General features: G+C 48.8%; 1 protein-coding gene across 1 annotated transcript in view; it reads right to left on the bottom strand.

Annotated features, from left to right (window-relative positions):
• The window catches only part of ddah1 (dimethylarginine dimethylaminohydrolase 1), a 62,618-nt gene extending 43,623 nt beyond the window's left edge, over positions 1-18,995 (bottom strand). The window contains exon 1 of the mRNA XM_072696251.1: positions 18,486-18,995. Within this exon, the coding sequence (XP_072552352.1) occupies positions 18,486-18,776 (291 nt within the window). The 5' untranslated portion in view covers positions 18,777-18,995. The remainder of the gene's footprint in view (positions 1-18,485) is intronic.
• Between the last annotated feature and the right edge of the window lie 5,260 nt (positions 18,996-24,255).

The following is a 24,255-nucleotide window of genomic DNA, read 5'->3' as shown; positions in this document are numbered from 1 at the left end:
GCCCACTTTTCATTTGTAATTTAAAAGAAGTGTAAAAGAAGGAAACTGGTGACGTCACAGAAGCGGAATCTACAGTCCTCCACATACACCATAGGGACAAAAGTATTGGGACGCCTGCTTATTCATTGTTTCGTTTGAAATCAAGGACACTGAAAAGAGAAATCTGATGATGTCACAGAATTGGAAGATACGATAAATATGAATAAATAATTGCAGCAGGTTTTAAGCTCACAACCTCCTGAAGATATGGAGAAATGTCTGCGGGTTCCGTCACTGGAGAACCTAATATGCCTTAACCCTGTTTGGATCTGAACACAAAACATGGTCATGGTTAACCACAAGGTTCCCATCAGCACGTGGTTCTATTCTTATAGCTCCACATGGTGTGCTAGTGACCCTTCACTCCACACATGGTCACTTCCTCTGGCTGACCACAGCATTCTGGCATGTTAAACCTGGTCCATCAGCCTTCTGTGGCTGTCATGACTGAGGACATGCATGTGTGTGTGTATATATATATATATATATATATGTGCGTGTGCACGTCACAGCTCGTTCGGGCAGAAACAGGTGACGTTTATGGGGTCATGGCCAGTGACGTGTGTGTGTTTGTATGTATGTGTGTGTGAACAGGTGATGGTTTATTGGGGGCAGGTCCGGTTGTGGTCAAAAGCGTTTTACATTGCTGACATGCAAACGTTCAGAGTGATGTCACTGGCCCTACAGAGCGAGAGTGACATCATCGGCTCTAAAGATTCGGAGTGACGCCTATCTCTCTACACTCATCTCTATGAGCACAGTGGAGATCTAGCCTCAGCCCGGCACTGCTGTGAAAGAGGTACAGGCCCCGCCTCAAAACTGACCCAAATCCAATAAAACTACCCAAAACTGACCCAAGCCCAACAGAATTACCTAAAACTGACCCATACCCTACAAACCCTTCCAGAACTGACCCAAATCAAACAAAAGCTCTACCCAGAACTGACCCATACCCTACAAAACTCTACCCAGAACTGACCCATACCCTACAAAACTCTACCCAGAACTGACCCATACCCTACAAACCTTTACAGAACTGACCCAAATCAAACAAAAACTCTACCCAGAACTGACCCATACCCTACAAAACTCTACCCAGAACTGACCCATACCCTACAAACCTGTCCAGAACTGACCCAAATCCAACAAAAGCTCTACCCAGAACTGACCCAAACCCTACATACCTGTCCAGAACTGACCCAAGTCCAATAAAAGCTCTACCCAGAACTGACCCAAATCAAACAAAAGCTCTACCCAGAACTGACCCATACCCTACAAACCTGTCCAGAACTGACCCAAGTCCAACAAAAGCTCTACACAGAACTGACCCAAATCCAACAAAAGCTCTACCCAGAACTGACCCATACCCTACAAACCTGTCCAGAACTGACCCAAGTCCAATAAAAGCTCTACCCAGAACTGACCCGACAAAAAAAAGTCCAACAAAACCCATCAATTGTTTTATTCTCTAATGAACAGATCCTGTTGAGTGGATCAGAGTGAAACCTGCTGCTGGTCTTTGGTGCGGTTCTGTTATTCGGGTCCTGCAGAGTCGGGTCTGAGCCGGGTAAAACCGCTTGTGTAAAAGCATCAGGCTGCTGATCGGAATCGCAGCAGTCGGCTGGATTACAGCTTCCACGGCCGGAATCTGGAGCAGGCCGAGGCCTTCCCGAAGCAGACGTGTTGTCACAGGAACGGCATGCAGAGGTGCAGCGTGGGACAGGCCCCTACGAAGCTCCAGCATGGGACAGGTGCATTCTGGGACATAAGCTTGCCTGCCAATCACACGTCTGCGCGCCCCCGTGTCCCCGTGTCTGTCCATCAGCTCCGAAACACACGAATAAAAACACTCAAAAAAAAAGACTCGGCTTCCAAATAATGTGCGATACACTCACACACACACACACACACACTTACACACACATACACACACACACACACACACTTACACACACACACACACACACACACACACACTCACACACACACACACACACACAGGAGAAACCTGAAAAAAGAGCTATAGAGCAGAATAGTGTGTGTTTTTATCTGGAGTGTGTGTTTCTGTCATTATCATTCTTGGAGTAGCTCATGTTTGAAGTCAGGCTCTGAGCTCCAGACTGAGGGGGAGCAGAGCGGAGATGATGGAGAAAACAGGAGTGTGATCGAGCAGGAGCCTCTGTGTGTGTGTGTGTGTGTGTGTGTGTGTGTGGATGGATATGCATTATGGAGCTCAGACCCTCTGGTGGATTCTGTCTGGTTCTGGCTATCCCGGTGGTGGTGGAGGTGTTCTGTGTGTTCAGAAGGAAGTCAACACTCCGTCCAGTCGTACATACAGTACCAGTCAAAAGTTTCAGAACACCCCAAACGCTTCCGGTAGTAGTCCACCGGCAAGCTTGCTTGACTTGGTCCGGGGGTTAAGCTGCTGAGGCTCAGGTGAGCCAGGTGAGCCGCTCATCACACAAGCTCTGCCAATTAGCCAGCCCGTTCGAACCCTCCCCTAGCCCATGGCCATGCCGCTTTGATGTTGGCCGGCCCAGTATGTAAGTTCTTACCCTCCCTGTGCCAGGAGCATTGCGAGTGCTAGGGGAGGGTTAGAACAGGCCAGCAGAGCTTGTGTGATGGGCGGCTCACCTGGCTCACCTGAGCCTCAGCAGCTTAACCCCCAGGCTTGCCTAGGCCGAGCAGCACTGCCGGTGGACTACTACCGGAAGCGTTGGGGGGGGGGGGGGTTCTGAAACTTTTGACCCCCCCCCCCACCCCCCGGGTCTGTAGCGGCAGCACGTTACACCTGCACCACACTCCGGCTTCATCTGGAGTTTCTCTAAAGGAAAGAAAAATTGGGGGGGGGGAATTTGGGGGTGTCCTAAAACTTTTGACTGGTCTCTCTCTCTCTCTCTCTCTCTCTCTGAAGGAATGGCCTGTGAACCTGAAGCCGATGATGTCACCAGACCCTGTCAGGATTCCCAAAAGCCCACCGTGCAAAAGGTTATGGAGGAAACACTGACATCACCTGATACACTCACACACACTGACTCTCACTCACACACACACACACACACACACACACACACACACACACACACACACACACACACACACATGCCAGCAGAACATGCGAGTGCTGTTTATGGGGGATGATGAGAGGATGATGTCATATAGTGGCCCTGACTGTGGCCATAACTCACAGCAGGTCAGAGCTCTTGTCTCTCGCTCACCCTTTCTCTCTCTCTCTCTCTCTCTCTCTCACAATAACTCTACTGATAGATGGACAGACAGATAGTCTATGTGTCCGAATATTTGTGGACACCCCTTCTAATGAATGCACTCAGCTACTTTATTAAGCTGACACAGATGTGCAAATGCACACACAGCCACAGCTGGTCTAGGCCCACTAGAGAAGTGCTGCCAATAGAATAGGACTCTTTGGAGTACATAGTACACATGAACCTACTGTCACCATGCTGCCTAATAATGCCAGGCGTGGGCTAGTAGAGGGGTGTATATAGCACTGAGCTGTGGAGCAGTGGAGGAACTGTGTTCTCTGGAACGATGATGATGGTGGTGGAGCTCCATCCAGTACTTTTAATGGGATGAGTTAGGGATGATGAGGTGGGGTGGTGAGCATCCTCCAACATCCTGACCTCACTGACACACTTCAATCAAATCCTCACAGCAATGATCCTCCAAAATCTAGTAGAAAGCCGTCCTCCCTGGATAGTAGAGACAGATAATCCAACAAAAGCAGGATCAGCTCTTTTTAATCCCCTTGATTTCGGAAGTAACAGTAAATGAGAAGGTGTCCCAATACTTTTGTCAATTCAGACAGATAAGATCAGACAGTCGGATAGATGGATGGATAGATGCTTTGGTGCTTGGACCCCTAAAATCTGCTTGTGTAGCTTATAAACACACTGCCTGCCTCTTGTCCACACACACACACAGGATGTTTGGCGGAGAGTGTGAGTGTGTTCTAGTTGGTCAGCTGCAAAGGTGGAGGTCAGCCAACGGAAAACACCCAATAATTGGAGATGATTTCTGCATGTGCTGCTCCGATAAGACTGCACACACACACTCATCCCGACTCAGCACCCCCCGCTCACACACACTCTCACACACACACACACACACACACACACACACACACACACACACACACACACACACACCCTCCCAGCACTGGTAGCTTGGTGTGATACGAGGAGTCTGAGCTAGCAGGTGGAAAATGATGGAACTAGAGATGGAACCGGTTTTTACAGCAGAGTTACTAACACACACTCTCTCTCTCTCTCTCACACACACACACACACACACACACACACACACACACACACAAACACACACACACACACACTCACTCACTCTCTCTGTCTCACACAGACACACACCTTCATATCACTTATGAGATTGTTCTGACAGCAAAGCAGGTGTGATTTATGTAGCTGCTCTTCTGGAACAGCTCCTCCGCTCCTCACCTCACCGCGAGGCTCCAGCTGAGGGTTCATTAAACCCATCACGAGACACACACTCCGCTTCCTACTGCCCGCTGCGTGTGGAAACCAGAGGTGGAAAATTCAGGTCCAGAAAGGGAAAGTCCTCCCCAGGATGTTCTTCTACCTGTCGGGACAGCTGTGCTGGCGGCAGGGCTGAGCTTAGCGGAGCTGTCCGGGCCGATTACAGCAAATCCTGGGCAGGATTTTGACTTTCTGGCAACCTCTCCTCCCCGGGAAGCCCGAACTCTCCAAATTTAGGCTCCACAGCTCTGATATGAACAGGAACACACATTAGCAAACCTTTCTGAGTTTCTGTTGAGTAGAAACTCAGGCCTGCATTAGTTTGAGCACCGTAAGATACACACAAACACACCTCTTATCTCCAAATTTGCCAACTTTACAGGAGCAGGAAAAAACCTCCCCAACATTCAATGAAAGTCAATGTAAGAAGATTGCATTCCAAGTCATTTCTGAGCATTTCCATTGGTCCGTTCTTTATAAGCTCTTGACACAACGTAAAGAAGAAGAGCCAGATTCAGGATGTGTCAAAAAGTGAAAAACGCAAAAATTGAGATACAAGGTTTTGCTCAGGCCGCGGTGATTTGTACCATCATATGAACAATGGGATACGCCAGAATGATCCCAGAAGGCCTCATCAGGAGCTGGGTGGAGTCAAGAGGCTCTCAGCACACTGTGATTACTGGGGTTACTCGGCCCAAGTTCATACTTCAGAGCAAAGGTGTCAAGGTGCATGGTTGGCTGCAATGGTCTGATTTGACCAATTGGCCAATAGCAATTCCTGTAAACAGTCATGGGGTCATGGTTTACGTGGTCAGCTCTGATCGAGGACTAACAGCAATTAGCAAGCTGGCTAAGGCAGCAGGAAACGAGCAGGAAAGGCACAAAAGTGTAGCAGAGGGTCGTGGGTTCGAATCCCAGTCATGCTGCTAGCTCCCCACATCGCTCCAGTGTGGGGCGTCCAGAGTCCTGGGGGGCGTGTGTTGGTCTTCACCCTCACTAGTGCCAGGAGCACTGCGTGTGATGGGGAGAAGACGTGGAGCTGGGTAATTGGAGATCCAAATTGTGGAGAAAATGGATTAAAAAATAAATAGAAATAAATTTATATTAAAAAAGGATGAGAATTAAAGGTCTCTGGATGTCAGAATTCACCCAAATCACAATCGAGGAAATGATTTTTTGGGGTTTCGGCCCTTTAAGGAAACTAGCCCCAGCTGCTCGCTCCACCTCCACCCTCAGCTATCTGCTGTAAAGTTAAATAAACAGTTACACAACAGATCTGAACTTATATAACATACTAGTGCAGACATTCTCCCAAATCTGTGGCTTCACACACACACACACACACACACACACACACACACACTGTCATTCACCTTAGATTTATTTAGTTGGGTGTGTTTTAGGGAGTTTCACGGAGATCCCATCCATCTTTTGAAATACAGTAATGTGTGTGTGTGTGCGCACACGTGTGTGTGTGTGTGTGTGTGTGTGTGTGTGTGTGTGAACTGGGTGGTGCTGGATTGTGAAATATGTCCGATTAAGCCCGCACACACACACTAACACACTCACACACACACACGATTTGAGCTCAGACAGCTACATTATCATTATTTCGCTTCATTACTCTTCTGTGATGCGCACTGCCCATCGTCTGGAACACACACACATACACACACACACACACACACACACACACACACCGCAGAGCAGATTACACATTTACACACATTTTTCAGCCTGACAGCAGCTCTAAAACCCTCAAAACAAGCGAGAACGTAAATCCTGACATATAGCTACGCTACTTAACTGTAATTACACGCTTAATTACACAGCTAATCGCATAATTAGTGACATCACCGGCTGATTTACATTCGGTCCTGACAGGTTTAGGTCGGTTCTATGTTACCAGACTGGGTGGAGGACACCAACCACACCAACAAGCGGTGTGTGTGTGTGTGTGTGTGCAAAGGATGCAGCTTACAGTAGCTGAATGCATTGATGAGAAGGGGTGTCCACAAACATTTGGACATATGGTGTGCTTAGTCACTATATGGTCACAATGATACTGATCGGGCCGGGCATGAATGGAACAGCGTGAGACTGCGTGAGACAGCGTGAGCTGAGTCTACAGCTGTGTTGACCGTTGTTGCCGGACAGGAAGGTGAAACGGGTCACTGTCTGACCTCAGGACTGGGTCAAGAGGACTGACTGCGACTCACGCTGTGCAGAGGTCGACTGGGCTGAATTTGGCACATGTATATGAAGTATAGCTAGACCGGAAGAGAGAGAGAGAGAGAGAGAGAGAGACCCATACATCTATACCAATGAGCCAAAACATTATGACCCCTTACAGATGAAGTGCCCTGTTTTGCCGCTGACTTGTGCCCATGCTGACCCCTGTCCACCACTGAGAGGTTACGTGAGCATCAGAACTGGACTTTGGAGTGAAGGATCAAGGAGGCCTGGACCGATGAGAGAGAGAGAGAGAGAGAGAGAGAGAGAGAGAGAGAGAGAGAGCCTCCTGCAGAGACTCACTGCACTGCTGAACTCTGTGACCTGTGTGTGTTGGTTAACAGTTGGCTGCTGGATCACGCCTCAGCCTGTCACAGCTGTGCAGCTGTGTGGTATGTGACCTACACACACACACACACACTCACACACACACACACACACACACACACACACAGACTGGAAGGCATAGTGCAGCAGATGTTCAGATGCAGTGGACATGCTACATTCCCCTTGTGTGTGTGTGTTGAGGGGGGGTCTGCTGTAGCTGGATGAGTAGAGGAGTGGATGGATGGGTAGAGGGATAGATGGGTAGATTTGTAGATGGGTGGGTAGTGCTTGTATAGGTAGATGGGTGGGTAGATGGGTGGGCAGATGGGTGGGCAGATGGGTGGGCAGATGGGTGGGTAGATGGGTGGGTAGATGGGTGGGTAGTGCTTGTATGGGTAGATGGGTGGGTAGATGGGTGGGTAGATGGGTGGGTAGTGCTTGGATAGGTAGATGGGCGGGTAGTGCTTGGGTGGGTAGATGGGTGGGTAGATGGGTGAGTAGTGCTTGTATAGGTAGATGGGTGGGTAGATGGGTGGGTAGATGGGCGGGTAGATGGGCGGGTAGTGCTTGGGTGGGTAGATGGGCGGGTAGTGCCTGTATAGATAGATGGGCGGGTAGTGCTTGTATAGGTAGATGGGCGGGTAGTGCTTGGGTGGGTAGATGGGCGGGTAGTGCCTGTATAGGTAGATGGGCGGGTAGTGCTTGTATAGGTAGATGGGCGGGTAGTGCCTGTATAGGTAGATGGGCGGGTAGTGCTTGTATAGGTAGATGGGCGGGTAGTGCTTGTATTGGTAGATGGGCGGGTAGTGCCTGTATAGGTAGATGGGCGGGTAGTGCTTGGATAGGTAGATGGGTGAGTAGATGGGTGGGTAGTGCTTGGATAGGTAGATGGGTGAGTAGATGGGTGGGTAGTGCTTGGATAGGTAGATCAAGTAGATGTTGGACAGGTAGATGGTACAGATGGACGGATAAATGGACGGTAGTTCCAACGCTTGTAGTGGGTCAAGCGCTAACAGCATGCTGAGCTTTATTCCACTAAATATATTTTAAAAATACAAAACTAAGACTTTAATTAGTTACATAACTGTATACAAATACGTCGCTTCTCTCACTGGGTGAGGGAGTGGGGTAAGGGGTTGAGGCGAGCCAAAGCAAACATCCGCACTGGTCAACTTTGGCCTGCGGGCCACGGTTTGGGCAGCCCTGAGAGAGAGAGAGAGCGAGAGAGGTACAGACAGACAGAGAAATATGCATAGATATACAGCCACTTGCATAAACATACACACCAGGACGTTCTGCTGGACACGTAACCTTGCTTACACAGTCCAATCCTGAGGTCTCTACCACATCTGCAGAGCACACACTCACTCTCTCTCTCGCTCTCTGTCTCTCTCACACACACACTCAGACACACACACACACACACACACAGAAGCTTTTCTGTATAGTCTGGACTAAATAAAGCAGTCCTGGCCCTGGACTGGGTGAGGAAGGTTAAAGAGCAGGAATGTGGCACAGACAGTGGGAACGGCCGCTGCGCCATCCGGATAAACACGCTCTCGCTTTCACACACACACACACACACACACTCACACACACTCACACACACTCACACACACTCACACCAGGAGCGCGGGAGGAAACCAGGGTCACTTCCGCACAGGATGTCTTCCAGAACCGGGCCAGAAGCCCCGACCAGCAGCGTCTCTGAGACACTGAGACAGTCAAAACAAAAGGGGAGCGCTGTCTGATCTGAGGTAAGATACTCCGCCACACATTCTGGAGGAAAAACATCCCAGCGTCTCGAGCGGCCTGCAGAATTCCTAGCCAGCTATGCACAAGCGGCTGGGAATTCTACTCCAGAGGCCCAGTTGGGTTAAAGCATGCAGGCTGCAGTCCTAAATCATCACACACCAGCCTCAAAACCGAGCCGAGATGTTGGGTAATCTCTGACAGGCCCGCTTCTGTGGTCTCGGACACTGTACGACACACCGCACATAGCCTGATGCTATGCATCTCCAGGCCTGCAGCCATACTTGAACCCAGGTTTATTCACGTGGAGAACGGGAGCTCAGCAGAATTCTGGATCCAGACGTCTGAAGAGCTTAATGCTGCTCTAAAAGCTCCTCCACACCTAATTATCACACCTAATGGTGATGAGGACGCTGCCTGATGCCTGAGACACTGTCCTACCAGAGTTCTGAGAAGAGTTCACGGCTAAAACATCATTTTTTTAAATCATTTTTTCAATAATTCAATCATTTATTTTCATTTTACTACTTACATTTCAGGTCAATCACCCAGTCCACAATCATGTGAACTCCCCGGATCACTAGCACCTACACCCTCCAACAAATGTGAAGCCAGTCACACCCACTGCCCCATCGCTAGGTAGTCACGGCTCCTGGTTTAGACGGCTGTGCTGACCATCATCACAATAGGAGTGATGAAGTTGGGAAGGGAAGTGGGGAGGAAGGGCCATCAACCCACCCCTGTTGTGCTCTCTCCGGCTCCGGCTGCTGATGGCAAAGCAGCATGGCCCGGGACTCGAACCAGCGATCCTCAGAGCGTCTCCTCTTTTTTTTTTTAAGCATTCATGGTGGAAGGATAAATGCAGGGTGTCACACGATCATGTCACCCACTATTTGCAATTTGCCACTGCTTCACCATCTTCATCATCCCATAGAGAACTCGTGGAGAAGACTCGTGTAGGATCACTGGTGGGCTTGGATAGCGAATACAATGGCCATATTTATGTGTTGTAGTCATGGCGACCGATACCTACTTCCAATCACCATCAATGTAAAGAAATTCTTGGTCATTTTTTCTGCAATAATCAACTTTCACGCCAAATCCGACTTCCCTTCCGTCTGACTTCGTGAAAATCTCAGACGGTAAATTAGGCACTGCGTTTTGAGAAATGTTTGGTGACGCCGGCCTTTAATAACTAGGTTAGCAGCATGCTATTTAGTGTAGCTTTCATTGCTTGTTAGCTACATTAGCTTGTAGCTCCAGTGCAAAACTGATGAAGTAAGCCTCCGACACCAAACTGAAGACTGAAGCATCACCTCACTGCTATAAGCCGTTCTCCGACTGGCTATATGAACTAATCCTAGATCGCACTTCCAGGTCCACAATGACATCAGCGCGTCTGCCGGGTGGGCGAGTGGAAGAGCCACTCCGGGCGAGACATTCCTGAAGGAGGGGAATTTGGACCTAACATACACAAGCGCTTCCTGAGTCTGCTCCCGTAAAGGTCAGCGGAGTTCCGCTCGGAATATTCAAGACACCGCACACAGGCTAGAAGAATGCCGACAACATGATGCAATTGGGCTGGATGGGATCCAGAGACGTCGAGCACTTTTTCAGAAGCGCCGAGTCCGAACCTTCAGCTTTCTGCAAAGAACTACAATAGAAACCCACCCACTCCACTCAAGAAACACACTGCTCATGGAAGCCATCATAGAGAAGAATCATTTTAACCATTTAAGCATTGGAGCCGATACATTGTGTGTCCAAATATTTGTGGACACCCCTTCGAATTACTGCATTCAGCTATACAGCTACTCAACATTAACCTACTGACTGTGTATTTTGGAGGAACGGATGGTGCAATGTTCAACCAAATCCTCACAGCAATGCTGCTCCAAAATCTAGTAGAAAGCCTTCTTCTTCCCTGAACAGTAACAAAAGCAGGGGAAATGCTTTCCAATACCCTTGATTTTCAGAAGAAACAATGAATGAACAGGTGTCCCAATACTTTTGTCCAAACAGTGCATGTTCCTAAAGAACCTTTGCCTTTAGTGATGAAGCAGCCCTTGAAGCAGGAAGTGTTGCGGTTTCTATGGCTTTGGAACTGTGTATGTTATATGTGGAGGTTCTGTGAAGCAGGGGTTCTCGAGCTGGTCCTCAAGGACCTCCAGACAGTCCAGACTGGTGTTCCAACCCAACACACATCACACAGGGATGTGGAGCAAAAATGTGGGCCACAAGAATTTGTCCTTTTCCTGGAATTTAAGTGGACATCTGCACCATGCGGAATTCCTTGTACGTCCTGTACTCGGCATATAAAACATTCCGATTCTGATTCATCGTCTCATGGCCAAAACTCGTGCATGGCACCTCATAAAAAGACTGCATGGAAGCCTTTTAGGAAAATACCTCAGGCTACAGAAGTCAGCAAAGCTAAAGAAAAAAAAAAAGAAAAGAAAACATGACTGTGACGTCCAGGCAGCGAGTCCTTTCGCCGGCCATTGTTTCTTGTGAGAGCAAAAACACCGGTGACTAAGTTCGGCCATAGGCTCTGGAAATACCTAAGCTATCGTTCATGCTCGGTCGAGAACCGGAGAAGAAATGTTTACCAGGCCTCTGATCCACACAAGCTGGAGAGATTCCAAATCTACCTGATTCATATCATTTCTATCATTTCTTCAAAGCTCGACCATGTTGGTCCACCAGTATGACGAGCAGGCCTAAACTTCTCACATAGTCTGAGCAATTCGGTAAAGTTGGTCATGCTGATAAACTAGGGCTGGGTGATATGGTAAAAATACTTTTACCATATCGCGATACACGATATTTATTACAATACATGTCACCATCACAGACATCAGCAGTGACAGATCCTTATGATCTACTATTCAGATCGTCCCGTACTGAATACAGTGACTTATACTTAACATCTGCTGAACTTCATCTAATTTACCCTTCAGTCTAATTACACTGTTAGTAATGAAACCTGCAGCTGGTCAATGTTTATTAACACTAACTGTCTCCTCCATGTGCTTAGAAAACGTATGATCATGCTAACAAAATTCATCACGATACGATAAAATATCGTCATATCGCCCCGCTCTATAAACATAAATAATTATGTTGGAGTTCCACGGTTTAGCTAGACCCGTATACCCGTATAGGTCATCCAAATGATTTTGTACATTAATTAGAGCTGGGCAATAAGACGATATTTTATCGTATCGTAAAAAAATTATGGTGATAACAATAAGCGGATATTGTCAGTACTTAATAAACACTGACCAGCTGCAGGTTTCATTACTAGCAGTGTAATAAGACTGAAGGGTCAATTAGATGAAGAGCAGCAGATGTTGAGTAGAAATCACTGTATTCAGTACAGGAGAGGATCTGAACAGCAGTTTATAAGAATCCGTCACTGCTGATGTTTTTAGTCTGGGACTAAATCGTGATAATGTATCGTGATAAATATCATGTATCGAGAAAAAAGTCTTTAAGTATTGTGATACTGTATTTTTACCATATCGGCCAGCCCTAACACTAATCATGCTAACTGCTCTCCAGTAGCTTAGATGCACTGTTAGCCGGTCATGGCAGCTGCATTGTTTGGAAGCCCAAACTGGACCCAAGGCAATGCAGCAGTCTGGGTAAAATCAATCATGCGACGCAGCTGCAGTGTGTGTGTGTGTGTGTGTGTGTGTGTGTGATGGGGGATGGTTAAGTGCCCAGTTTTGTCACAGTCTATTGGTGTCACTTCACTGAGCTCTGAGAGGGTGTACTTAGACACATCGATACATCAATACTGCGACACACTCTCGTACTGACAGTCACACGCCGACACACACAGCACACCAACCAGCCAAAACATTAAAACCAACAAAGCTGTCCAACAACGTGCAGATCTGACCTGTCGAGCCATGGACTCCACAAGACCTCTGAAGATGTCCTGCTGTGGTATCTGGCACCAAGACCAAGATGTTAGCAGCAGATCCTTTAGGTCCTGTAAGTTGTGAGGTGGGCGGAGCCTCCATGAGCATCAGTGAGCCTTGAGTGCACATGACCCTGTGGCCAGTTCAACAGTTGTCCTTCCTTGGAGCACTTTTGGTATGTACTGACCAGTGGATTCCCTATGTGGATTGACGTTGACGTTCACTTCACCAGGCAGTGGTTTTAATGTTATGGCTGATCAGGACCACCCCACAAGACATATCCCCCTACTCAGTCTACAGCAATGTAGCCCCGTCCACTCACAATGAAGTCATAATGGGATGTTTCAGATTGGACAGCTTTTTGTAACCAGCCAATCGTCGCCGGGGCAACCAATCATAATAGAGCTCATTTACATATTTCAGGCATAAATGGTTGAGTAGAAGTAGGTGATTGAGGACGTAAATTATGCCTAGTACGATCCCCTTTTATACACTATATGGCCAAATGTTTGTGGACACCCCTTCTAATAAATGCATTCAGCTACTTTATGTAGTTGCACCCATTGCTGACACAGATGTGCAAATGCGCACACACACACACACACACACACACACACACACACACACACACACACACACACACAACCACACTAGTGCTGCCAATAGAATAGGACTAATAATATCAGGCGTGGGCTAGAGGGGTATAAAGCCCCTCAGCATTGAGCTGTGGAGCAGTGGATGATGATGAGTTGGGGTGGTGATCAATCATCCAACATTCTGACCTCACTAACGCTCTTGTCGCTGATTGCAATCAAATCCTCACAGCAAGTCTCCTCCAAAATCTAGTTGAAAGCCTGACTTCTTCCCTGGACAGTAAACTCTTTTTAATAGCCTTGATTTCAGAAGAAGCAGTGAATGAGCTGGTGTCCCAATACTTTTGTCAATTTAGTGTCTCTCTTTTCATGCACTCAAAACAGATATGCTCTGTGTGTGTGTGTGTGTGTGTGTGTTTGTGTTAATGAACTCTCAGAGCTGACTCATACACAGAAATAATTTGCATATGTGCTTTCTGAGCAAAGGCCGTGAAGAAGAACCGCACTGATAGGAGCTTAGCTTTGCATTTCAGCAGTTTCTGAGCTGTAGGGGATCCGCAGCCGAAGTGCGAGTTTACGCATTAACACCCGTAACACCGAGACTCACAGTTAACCATTGTACACACAGTCCAAAGGTCAAGAGTCCACAATCCGTCTACACACACTCGAACACACACTGTCCAATCAAAGCCTTTTGAATTCGTTGCCTGTCTGAAAGCTTGAGGCCGACTACGATTACAACCAGGCATGTCCTGATCCGTGTTTTTCACCAGACTGATCTGGTCCGAGTCTCTGAATGCTGACTATCGGCCAGTACCGATCAGATCGGATCTGATCTACGTTGTTTGGAGCACCGACCGTTTTCCTACAGTCCTGTCTGACTGACCCACCTGACCCCTGTTCAGCTCCCAGCTCTTTTACAGCTCTGCAGTCTGATCACTTAGCATGTGTGTTTTAGCATTAGCATTAGCATTAGGTAAAACTCTACATTGGCCCACCTCCGTAATACGAGGTGGTCGCTCTGGATAAGAGCATCAGCTAAATACCGTAAATGTAAATCCCGAAGGTAGTACTGGATGGAGCACCACCATCCATCGTTATGGAGATCACAGTTCTTCCACTGCTCCACAGCTCAATGCTGGGGGGGCTTTGTACCCCTCTAGCCCACCGAGCCCTCCCTCTGAGCGGGTTGGTTCGCACATGTATCAAAGGAGGCATATGAATGTCCTCACCCTTCTAGTATACCAACCATAGCATGCGATAAGGGGCAATAGCAACAGGACCATAGCATGCGATAGGGGGCGTCCTGGTGAGTGGGTGGGTTAACTGGCTGGTGGGTTAGGGGGGGGTTGCATTCTTGCATTTTTAAATGGAGATTTTCCATTGAGAAGAAACACGTCGTAAGTCTAGTCCATCTCCACAAACTGTGGAAATGCCGCAGCTTTCTAGGCGAACATTTCCAGCATTTTTACGCTTTTATCGGAAAACTTAAAAAAACGCTCCCGGTTTTCGGAAGCCTAAAAATGCCACCGAATCTGAGGTTGGAATTTCAGCACATGGCCTGCACTGAATCCAGACACTGACTGCCTGCTGATATTTGCTGGGACGAACTTCGCTAAAAAGTCGCCTGCTGCGCTCTGGGGCAGTCTGCTGTCTGGTGGACGTTGTGCAGATGCAGTCTCTGGTCCGTCCAGGTGCGTCTCTGTCTTCACTCTCTCTCACTCTGCTGGAAGAGATGCGGACAGGAGCCATTTCCTGGACATACTCCTGGACCGCCTCGCCTCGGGATGCGGATTCTCAGCGGTCTCGGAAGCTCGCCGCTGACGGGCACATCGTGACCTAAATATTTCTGACCTACATTTTTCTGTGCGGCGTTTAAGCCCTGCATCGCGGGGCTATGGGTTAGGAAGCAGCGGTCCTGGATGACGTGCCACCCGCAGCAGGCTGAACTGTATTTCAGAAGAAAATCAGAGCTGGCAAAACCATTAGGGATGATAATAACACGTCCAAGTTTCGCTTCCTGCCCCTCTCACACTTCTGCTCCACTCAGCTAATGGGGCCAAGCACCGAGGCTTCCGAAGCTCCAGTCACAACGTTTAGGGTTTCACTTCTATTATTCGTCTATTTAGGATCTCAGGGGTCTCATGCTTTCATGCTTAGCTGAGCAGATTGCTCAATCACAGAACTCCTATGTTCTCCTCACTAGCTTCCTGCCCCTAGCTGCTCCCCAGGTCATCAGATCATCAGCCTACAAAGCCAAGACTGGACCAGCCAGCCCCTCCGTACTTGATGGCAATGGTCAAAAGCCTGATCTGCACCAAGAGCCCTTCCAGCTTCAAGTACGGCTCGGCTCGACCCGCGATCCTTTAAGATCCACGGAAGACGAGCGTCCAGACTTTTTTCTGTCCTTCACCGAAGTGGTGGAACGAACTTCCCCTGGGTGTCCGAACAGCAGAGTCCAACACTCACTGTCCTCAAACCCAGACTGAAGACCCTCCTCTTCTGAGAGTGCTCAGGCGAAGAGAAGAGTACTATGGTCTCCATATTGACTTATGTTTAGTGGTGTCTAGGATCAGGTAGGGTCTTGTGGGGTGTTCCCTGTATCCATGGTCAGCACCTAGCAAAAGTGAACCAACCTATGGCCCAAGGCTCATCGATGCTCATGGAGACCCACCTTATAACTTACAGCAATGAAAAGATCTGCTGATAATGTACTGGTGCCGAAGGATTCAGAGCTGTTTTGGTGGCACGACCAGGATCTACACAATATTAGGCAGGTGGTTTTAATGTTCTGGCTGATAAACACATTGAATATATATTGTATTTCACTAATTACAACAACCAAAACAACAGGAATCCAAGCATTCCTTGGTCGGGCCACTGACCTAAACGACATAATTCCACTCAAATCGACTTAGTCCGCAAAACTAATAGGATTATGCTAATCTCTAGCTCTAGTCAGCGAGATGGTTAAATCCCATTAATCTCTGCCAGGAAAGGAGGGGCAGCCGGACAAGAGACCTATGAAGACCTACGGAAGCTAAAGGGAGATCTAGAAACCACTGGTCTACACTTCAAACCTTGGACACATGGTCCTCTACAGTTCTGCAGGACTTCCAGGTCCATGTCTTGCAGTCGATCAGCCGGTCATCAGTTTGTGATGTTTGACTTTCCAAGAAGGTTCTTCAGTAACGCTTAGTATTTTACCTGGGAACTGAGTGTGTGAGCGAGAGCTTCAATAAGGAGGCAAATCTGAACCTGCATTAAAATTCGAATTTGTTTAACCGCCCTGAAAGTCAACTGCAGCAGCACTACATGATCCGCCTGGTAAAGGAGGCTAGGTCTGGGAACTGCTTGTGCAACAGGATGTAGCCTCTTAAGTATTAATGACAAACATCATTTGGTGAGATGGGGTTGGATACAGCTGAGGAGCTGCAACAGCCTCCCTCAGGCATACAGACTGTGTTCTGCTGGAGGGAGATGCTCCGAGGATTTTCCCAGAGAGAGTTCTGCTGGTCTACAGTCGGTTCAGACAGAATTCTGCTGGTCTACAGTCGGTTCAGACTCAATTCTGCAGGTCTACAGTCAGTTAAGATCGAATTCTGCTGGTCTACAGTCGGTTCAGACTCAATTCTGCAGGTCTACAGTCAGTTAAGATCGATTTCTGTTGGTCTACAGTCGGTTCAGACTGAATTCTGCTGGTCTACAGTCGGTTCAGACAGAATTCTGCTGGTCTACAGTCGGTTCAGACAGAATTCTGCTGGTCTACAGTCGGTTCAGATCGAATTCTGCTGGTCTACAGTCGGTTCAGATCGAATTCTGCTGGTCTACAGTCGGTTCAGACTCAATTCTGCAGGTCTACAGTCGGTTCAGACCGAATTCTGCTGGTCTACAGTCGGTTCAGACTCAATTCTGTTGGTCTACAGTCGGTTCAGACTGAATTCTGCTGGTCTACAGTCGGTTCAGACTGAATTCTGTTGGTCTACAGTCGGTTCAGACCGAATTCTGCTGGTCTACAGTCGGTTCAGACAGAATTCTGCTGGTCTACAGTCGGTTCAGACAGAATTCTACTGGTCTACAGTCGGTTCAGACCGAATTCTGCTGGTCTACAGTCAGTTCAGATTGAATCCTCTTGGTCTCCAGTAGGTTTAGACAGAATTTGATTGGTCTACAGTCGCTTCAGACAGAACGTTGATGGTCTCTAGTTGGTTCGGACAGAATTCTGTTGGTCTACAGAACTAAAGCTAGATAAAACCTTCAGATCTGATTTAAAGTTCTAACCCGGAGCGGAACTCTGACAACATCCAGCCAAAGAGGCTTCAGTGCAAACATCTCGCAGAACAATGTCAGCCTGTGTGAGTAATAATAATGAAGGGCTTTCCATAACAGGCTAACAACATGGATTGTGTTTGTGTGCAGTGAGCCGTGGAAACGGCTCAAATAAGGGCACAGACAGACTCACATGGTTTGTAGGTTTATATGAAGATCCCAAGTCCCAAACGTCCTGCATCCGCCCTACATCCGCCCTGCATCCACCCTACATCCGCCCCCTGCCCACACTGCCTCACTTAATGATCTACTGGTGATCCAGCCTAGGCCTCACATTTCTGCCAGTCCCACTTTTGTCAGCAGTTTACAATTCTGTTTAATAATTGGTTAGATACACTATATGGCCAAATGTTTGTGGACGCCCCTTCTAATGAATGCATTTAGCTACTTTCAAGTTGCACCAAAAGTATTAGATGGAGCACCACCATGCATCATTTCAGAGAGCTGCTGGGGGGGGGGGTCACCTGGGTTTATCTGCTCCAGAGAGTCCTATTCTATTGGCAGTACCTCTTCTCTACAGTGACTAGACAAGCTGTGTGTGTGCATTTGCACATCTGTGTCAGCAGTTAGTGCAACTTAAAGGGGTGTCCACAAACATTTGGACGCATAGTGCATGCATGTCTATCTCAGCTTCATTACTGTGCATCAGTTCAGTCAGACTTAGTGCACGAGACTGGGGGTCTTTGGGTACACCCCCACCTGTAGCTCCATGCTACAAATCCCAAATGCCAAATGCACTGCACCCCCACCCCCCACGCCCTCTCTCTCACCTCTCCTCTCCGGCTGGGCGCTCCCGGTCTCGTGACGAGCGCCGTGTCCCCGCACACCACCGCCGCGTCCTCCACGAACACGCAGTCCGGCAGCGCCTCGTCCGCCTCCAGCTGCACCACGCGCAGCCCCAGCGCGCTCTCCAACACCGATACGTAGCGCTCGTGCTCGCGTCGCGCAGCCTCCAGGTCCACCTGCACCTCGGCCGGTCCGCTGCGCAGCGCCTCCGCCGCGAGCGAGCCGGGCACCCCGCGCACCACCGCGTGCGTGAACCTCCCGAAATCAGCCTGCATGTTGTTGCTGCTGCTGCTTCTGCTTCTGCAAACCTCAGCTCGAGCTCACGGCACGCTCACAAACAACAACAACAAGAAGAAGAACAACTACAGCTAAAAGCTCGTGTCACTCAGACGCGCCCTGCAGCGCGCGCTCGTGTTTTGCTTTTGGTTTTGTTGTTGTTGTTGATACTGTCTCGCGGCTCGCTCCGCCGCCGATCCACTGTGACAGCAAAGCTCGCGTTGGACACGCCTGCGCACGCGCGCGCGCGCCGTTCTCGCCGGTTCTCGCGTGACCATGCACGACGCCGCGTCCCTGCGCGACACACGTGCACATGCATGCCCGCGCATGCACGCGCGTCTGTGACAGCGACCGCATAGCATAGGCCTGTGCACAAGCATACGCATACTAAGCGTGCACGTGCATGCGCTCGTGGCTCCTGTGATTGACAGCTATTTGCTGTGTTTGGACTTTGTTTGATTCAGTATTTAATTGGCTTATAGTATGCACGTGCTAACCACACCTTCATAAAGGTCCATGCATGTGTCTGCAGAACATCAGCCACCCCTCCTGCACCCTCCACGAGCCTTTCACACACACATTCACACACTTTGCACACTGCACTGTAGCCACGTAGCACGTAGCTAACATCACCCATTCCGGCCCAGTGTGTGAGGACCTCCAGGCTGGACGGCGTGGAGCTGGACGGTGTGTGTTTACGGGACGTGCTCCTAAAGGAACTGCCTGGGGTTTTCTATTGGTTCTCTTATGGCTGGGAGTTGCACCCACTTCCCATGTGGATGCTGGCATGCATGCTTGTGTGAGTGTATGTATGCATGTATGTATGTATGTGTGTGTGTGTGTGTGTGTGTGTGTGAGCCTCCTGAGCCATCTAAGGGGCTCTGTGTGTGTCTTCTTTCCGCTGAGTCGGGCCGGAATGTGCTCTGCAGACGTCCCTGGGCGCATTCCACCGCTCCCCGGGAACAAAGTCGGTCTTTCCTGGTTCCAAATCCACTCAATTATCCTGACGGCTCCAAACATTCCTGAAGGCCCACATACCGGCTCTTCCATTTCAGACAGGTCTCTCTCCGCTTGCTCTCTTTTTCCATTCCTCCAGCACACACACACACACACACACACACACACACACACATATACATACATACACACACACACACTCTCGTTCTATCTCAGGAAGCAAAGGCACACCTGGGCTCTGGTCAGGGACGCCGTAAAACTGGATCAGAGCTTCACGGCCTCCTGAGATGCTTTTCAGGGGCAAACGATGGAGGTCTGAACCTGCACCTCATCCCAAACGTAGTCAATCAGCCATGGTGTCCGAGACTAACGTAGTTAACAAGTCTCCTGTGATCAACAACCACTGGGAGACCTTCTCTAATTGGCTTTAATGTGTGCTTCAGGTCTCTTCTAGCATGCACATGCTAACCACACCTTCATAACGGTCCATGCAGCGGGAAGGCGCCATAAGCATTGGTTGCTCGATCTCTGCATGCATGTGCATCTGCAGCAGTGAGTGCATAGCATAGGCTCATGCTAGATCCCTGGGATCTGTATGTGCATTTGCATAAGCATATGCATGCATGGCTGATGCTAGCCAGTGCAGGCGCCTGTTAGCTAATGCAACAGAATTAGCAGTTAGCATCCTTCATGCATGTTCAGCTCCAGTAGCATTGCCTCAGATGAAGCCTTCACTCTCCCAGCAATGGACGCCCTTCAAAATGAAGGTTCCACAAAGGTTCCATGAAGAAGCTAAAGTGGTGTGTGGAGAACCTTTAACAGGGGCCTCAAGCATATGTAGCTTCGCAAACATGGTTCTTTACGGAACCCAAAAGGATTCTTCTGTGCTCACTGAACCCTTGGTACACTCTTAAAAATAAAGGTGCTACAGATGGTTGTTTGAGCGATGCCATAGAAGAACCACTATTGGTTCCATAAAGAACCATGTTTGTCATAGAGATGCGCTGTGAGATGAGTGTGAGGAACCTTTAAAAGAGCCCAAAAACGTTCTCTTGATGTTCTCTTGATCTCCATCAATTTCAAAGGTCAGAAAAGGTTCTTCATGGAACCAAAGGTGGTTCTTCTATGGCATTTCTCCAAGAACCAAGCTCCAAGCTTTATTTTCGAGAGTGTACGGGGAGTCCTAGCTACTGGGTGGGAACTGGAAATGAGTAAAAAATAAAACAGATGTGATTTATGCATTAGATGATCCGTTCTGATCCCTAAAAAATGTCGGTTCCACTTCAAAGCCAACCCAACCCAACCACACCGCACCGCGCAAGTTCCCTACAGTTCTCCTATTACTTCCATTAGCTGCTGTCCGACTCCACACAGGCTGACACATCGCTCCAGACGGTGCGGTTTCGGTGAAACTCTTACTAATGCATACCTCGCTAATGCCTCTCTCACTAATATTTACCTTCAAGTCAGAACCCAAGCGCTGAACGCAGAGCGACCTGGCCTAGCAGTCCAAAAGCGTCCACATCATCTTATCAAAGAGAAGCTCCAGCCACTGGGATCCAGACCTACTCCAGACTATATTTAAAAACATTCCTCGGAGCTTAAAGCAACGCTGTAGGCCCACCGTTCCAACCCAAGGCTCTTCAGTCAGTAGCTTTAGTGAAGCCTACAGCTTCTCCCCCGCTGTGCGATTCCTAGGCGCTCTGGAAACTGTTAATGTAAGACTGGCCTTATTTCCAGTCCCTTCACTGTTTATACGATAAAGCGTGAAATCGCAATCTTGGAGGTCTGGCATCACCCTTTCTCACTTCAGGAATGCTTCTAGTTGGAAATCTAGGCCACTGGCTTGCTTTATATGGGTCACAGCTGACAGCACGAGCAGTGTTGCCTTAAATATTATGACTGTAAAGTACATCAGTGGTGACCAGTCCTCGTCCTGGAGGTCTACCCTACTGCAGGTTCCACCTCCAACTCGAATCTGAGACAGCGGGCTAAGCTGGATCAAGTGGTGTCAATTTAGACTAGGAGTTTAGAGCTAACAGCTGCAGGAAGGTCGATCGCCAGGAGCAGGGTCGGTGACCACTGCTTGAGAGACTACAGTAAAAAGGATGTCCATAAGAAGGTCCAGAAGGTGCTACGGTACTGCCACTATGATCCGAAGACCTACTGAGCGGTAGAATCCCGGGTCGTGCTGCCCACCGTTAACGATCAGCGATCAGTCCGAGAGGGCACAGTTGTCCTTGCTCTCTCCGGGTGGGTAGATGGCTTGCTCCCGGAATGGGCACCTGCCAGCCGATGCATCTGACGCCTTCCTCCGGTAGGGTGTTGGTTGCCCAGTGATATCGCATCGGTGGCAAGACGGGGACATACAAGGATTACTGGCCTGTAGGTACTGTTTCTTGTAGGGACAGAAACTGGTACCACTGCAGCACTAGTGCACTGACCAACCCGTCTCCTGAAGGTCTACCGCTCAGTAGGTGCCATCTCAGTCAGCCTACGTCACTCCCTAATCGATCACTTCTGATGGCAACAGTTAGCCCGAAACAAGTGGGGTCAGAGCTGGAGCCAAGAGGTGGATCCACTGCTTGAAAGACTACAGTAAAAGACACGTCCATAAGAAGGTCCAGAAGGTGCCAAGGCACTGCCACTATGATCTGAAGACTGCTGGTTCGAATCCCGGGTCGTCGCATGCCAGGCGACGCATCTTGCGTGTTCCTCCGATAGGGCGTTGGTTGCCCGGTGATATCGCATCGGAAACTGGTATCACTGCACTAGTGCACTGACCAACCCTACTCCTGAAGGTCTATCGCTCAGTAGGTCCCATCTCGTTGGTCCCAGACGTCCACAAGAAGGTCCAGAAGGTGCCAAGGCACTGCCACTATGATCCAAAGACTGCTGGTTCGAATCCCGGGTCGTGCTGCCCACCGTTAACGATCAGCGATCAGTCCGAGAGGGCACAGTTGTCCTTGCTCTCTCCAGGTGGGAAGATGGCTTGCTCCTGGCATTGTTCTGTTTATTCTAGGGACAGAAACTAGGACCAGTGGTCAGAGAAGATCCCCAGGATGGCGAGCGCTGCTCCAAGAGTTCCTGGAGATCTTCTTTAGACCTTTCAACACTTCATTTGATCTAAAGGTTCTTCACCAAATTGAAGCCAAATCTTTCTGAAACCGAAAGTGTTTCTTCTATGGCATCCCTCATGTTTAGAAGTGTAGGGACGCTGTGATATACACCTTCATGAAACCAAAACCAGCTGCTAATGAATGACGAGTGTTTGACCAGTCTCGTAAAGACCAGTCCTCTGGACAAACCCCCACAGGGCACGCTTTGGCCATGAGTCACACATTCAAGTCAACAATAAAACAAGCTCTTTTTCCAGGGAAGGGTACGACGGGTGGCCTGTGGCCGATGGAAAGTATTATAGCTGCCATTACAACATTCCCAGCACAAACGGATTTTGTCGTTTTTCCTCAACGCGTGATTACAGGATAGAAAAAGTCCTGATTCCACTGAGACACAGGAATCCAATGACAGAACACTTTCCTAAAACAAGCGCTTCCTCCCAAGAGGGGGGGGGGGGTGGTTCTGAACAGCACACTCAGAAACAGATGTCAGCAGTAAAGAGTAATCATAATTATATAATTATGTTATAATCCTGCATATGCTGCAGTCACTTCCTCCGGGCAACCGGAGTTGTCCGCCGTTTAATCCAGAGAAGCATGACATAAGGAGACGGATTCGGCTTTACCGAGAGCCGCTTGTGACACGTCAGAAAATGACTCAACTCCACACACCAAATATTTCTCCTGTCATGCATCCAAATTGGATTTAACAGCGTGAGTTCATTTAGGCATCTGCAGCCCGAGACCAAAGACTGCAGCTCAAAGAATCCCCTTCACCCCCAGCCCACAGACACTGCTGTAGTGCTCCAGTACAGCCTGATGGTTTACTGTCGGCTTAGATTGGACTTGGACTTGGACTTGTTAGTATTTGTACACAGACTCGTCTTGCACTTCTCAGACTTGTCTTGGACTGGATTCATTAGTCTTCGGATTGGACTTGTTACTATTTGTAACGAGTTGGACTTGGACTTGGACTTGTTACTATTGGTACTCGGATTTCTCTTGTCCTTGTTCTCGGACTTGTCCAGGTGCTCCTGCCTAGACCTGTGATGTTAGTACTTGTACTCGGACTTGTCTCGCACTGGACTTTTGACACACTACACACATCAGACTCAGACACACCAGACTCAGACACACCAGACTCAAACACATCAGACTCAAACACACCAGACTCAGACACACCAGACTCAAACACACCAGACTCAGTCACACCAGACTCAAACACACCAGACTCAGACACACCAGACTCAGTCACATCAGACTCAAACACATCAGACTCAGACACACCAGACTCAAACACACCAGACTCAGACACACCAGACTCAGACACACCAGACTCAGACACACCAGACTCAAACACATCAGACTCAGACACACCAGACTCAGACACATCAGACTCAAA

Source organism: Salminus brasiliensis, chromosome 14 (assembly GCF_030463535.1).
Source record: "Salminus brasiliensis chromosome 14, fSalBra1.hap2, whole genome shotgun sequence".
Classification (NCBI taxonomy): domain Eukaryota; kingdom Metazoa; phylum Chordata; class Actinopteri; order Characiformes; family Bryconidae; genus Salminus; species Salminus brasiliensis.
The sequence above is the reverse complement of the archived record's forward strand: the minus strand, read 5'-3'. Positions and strand labels throughout refer to the sequence as shown.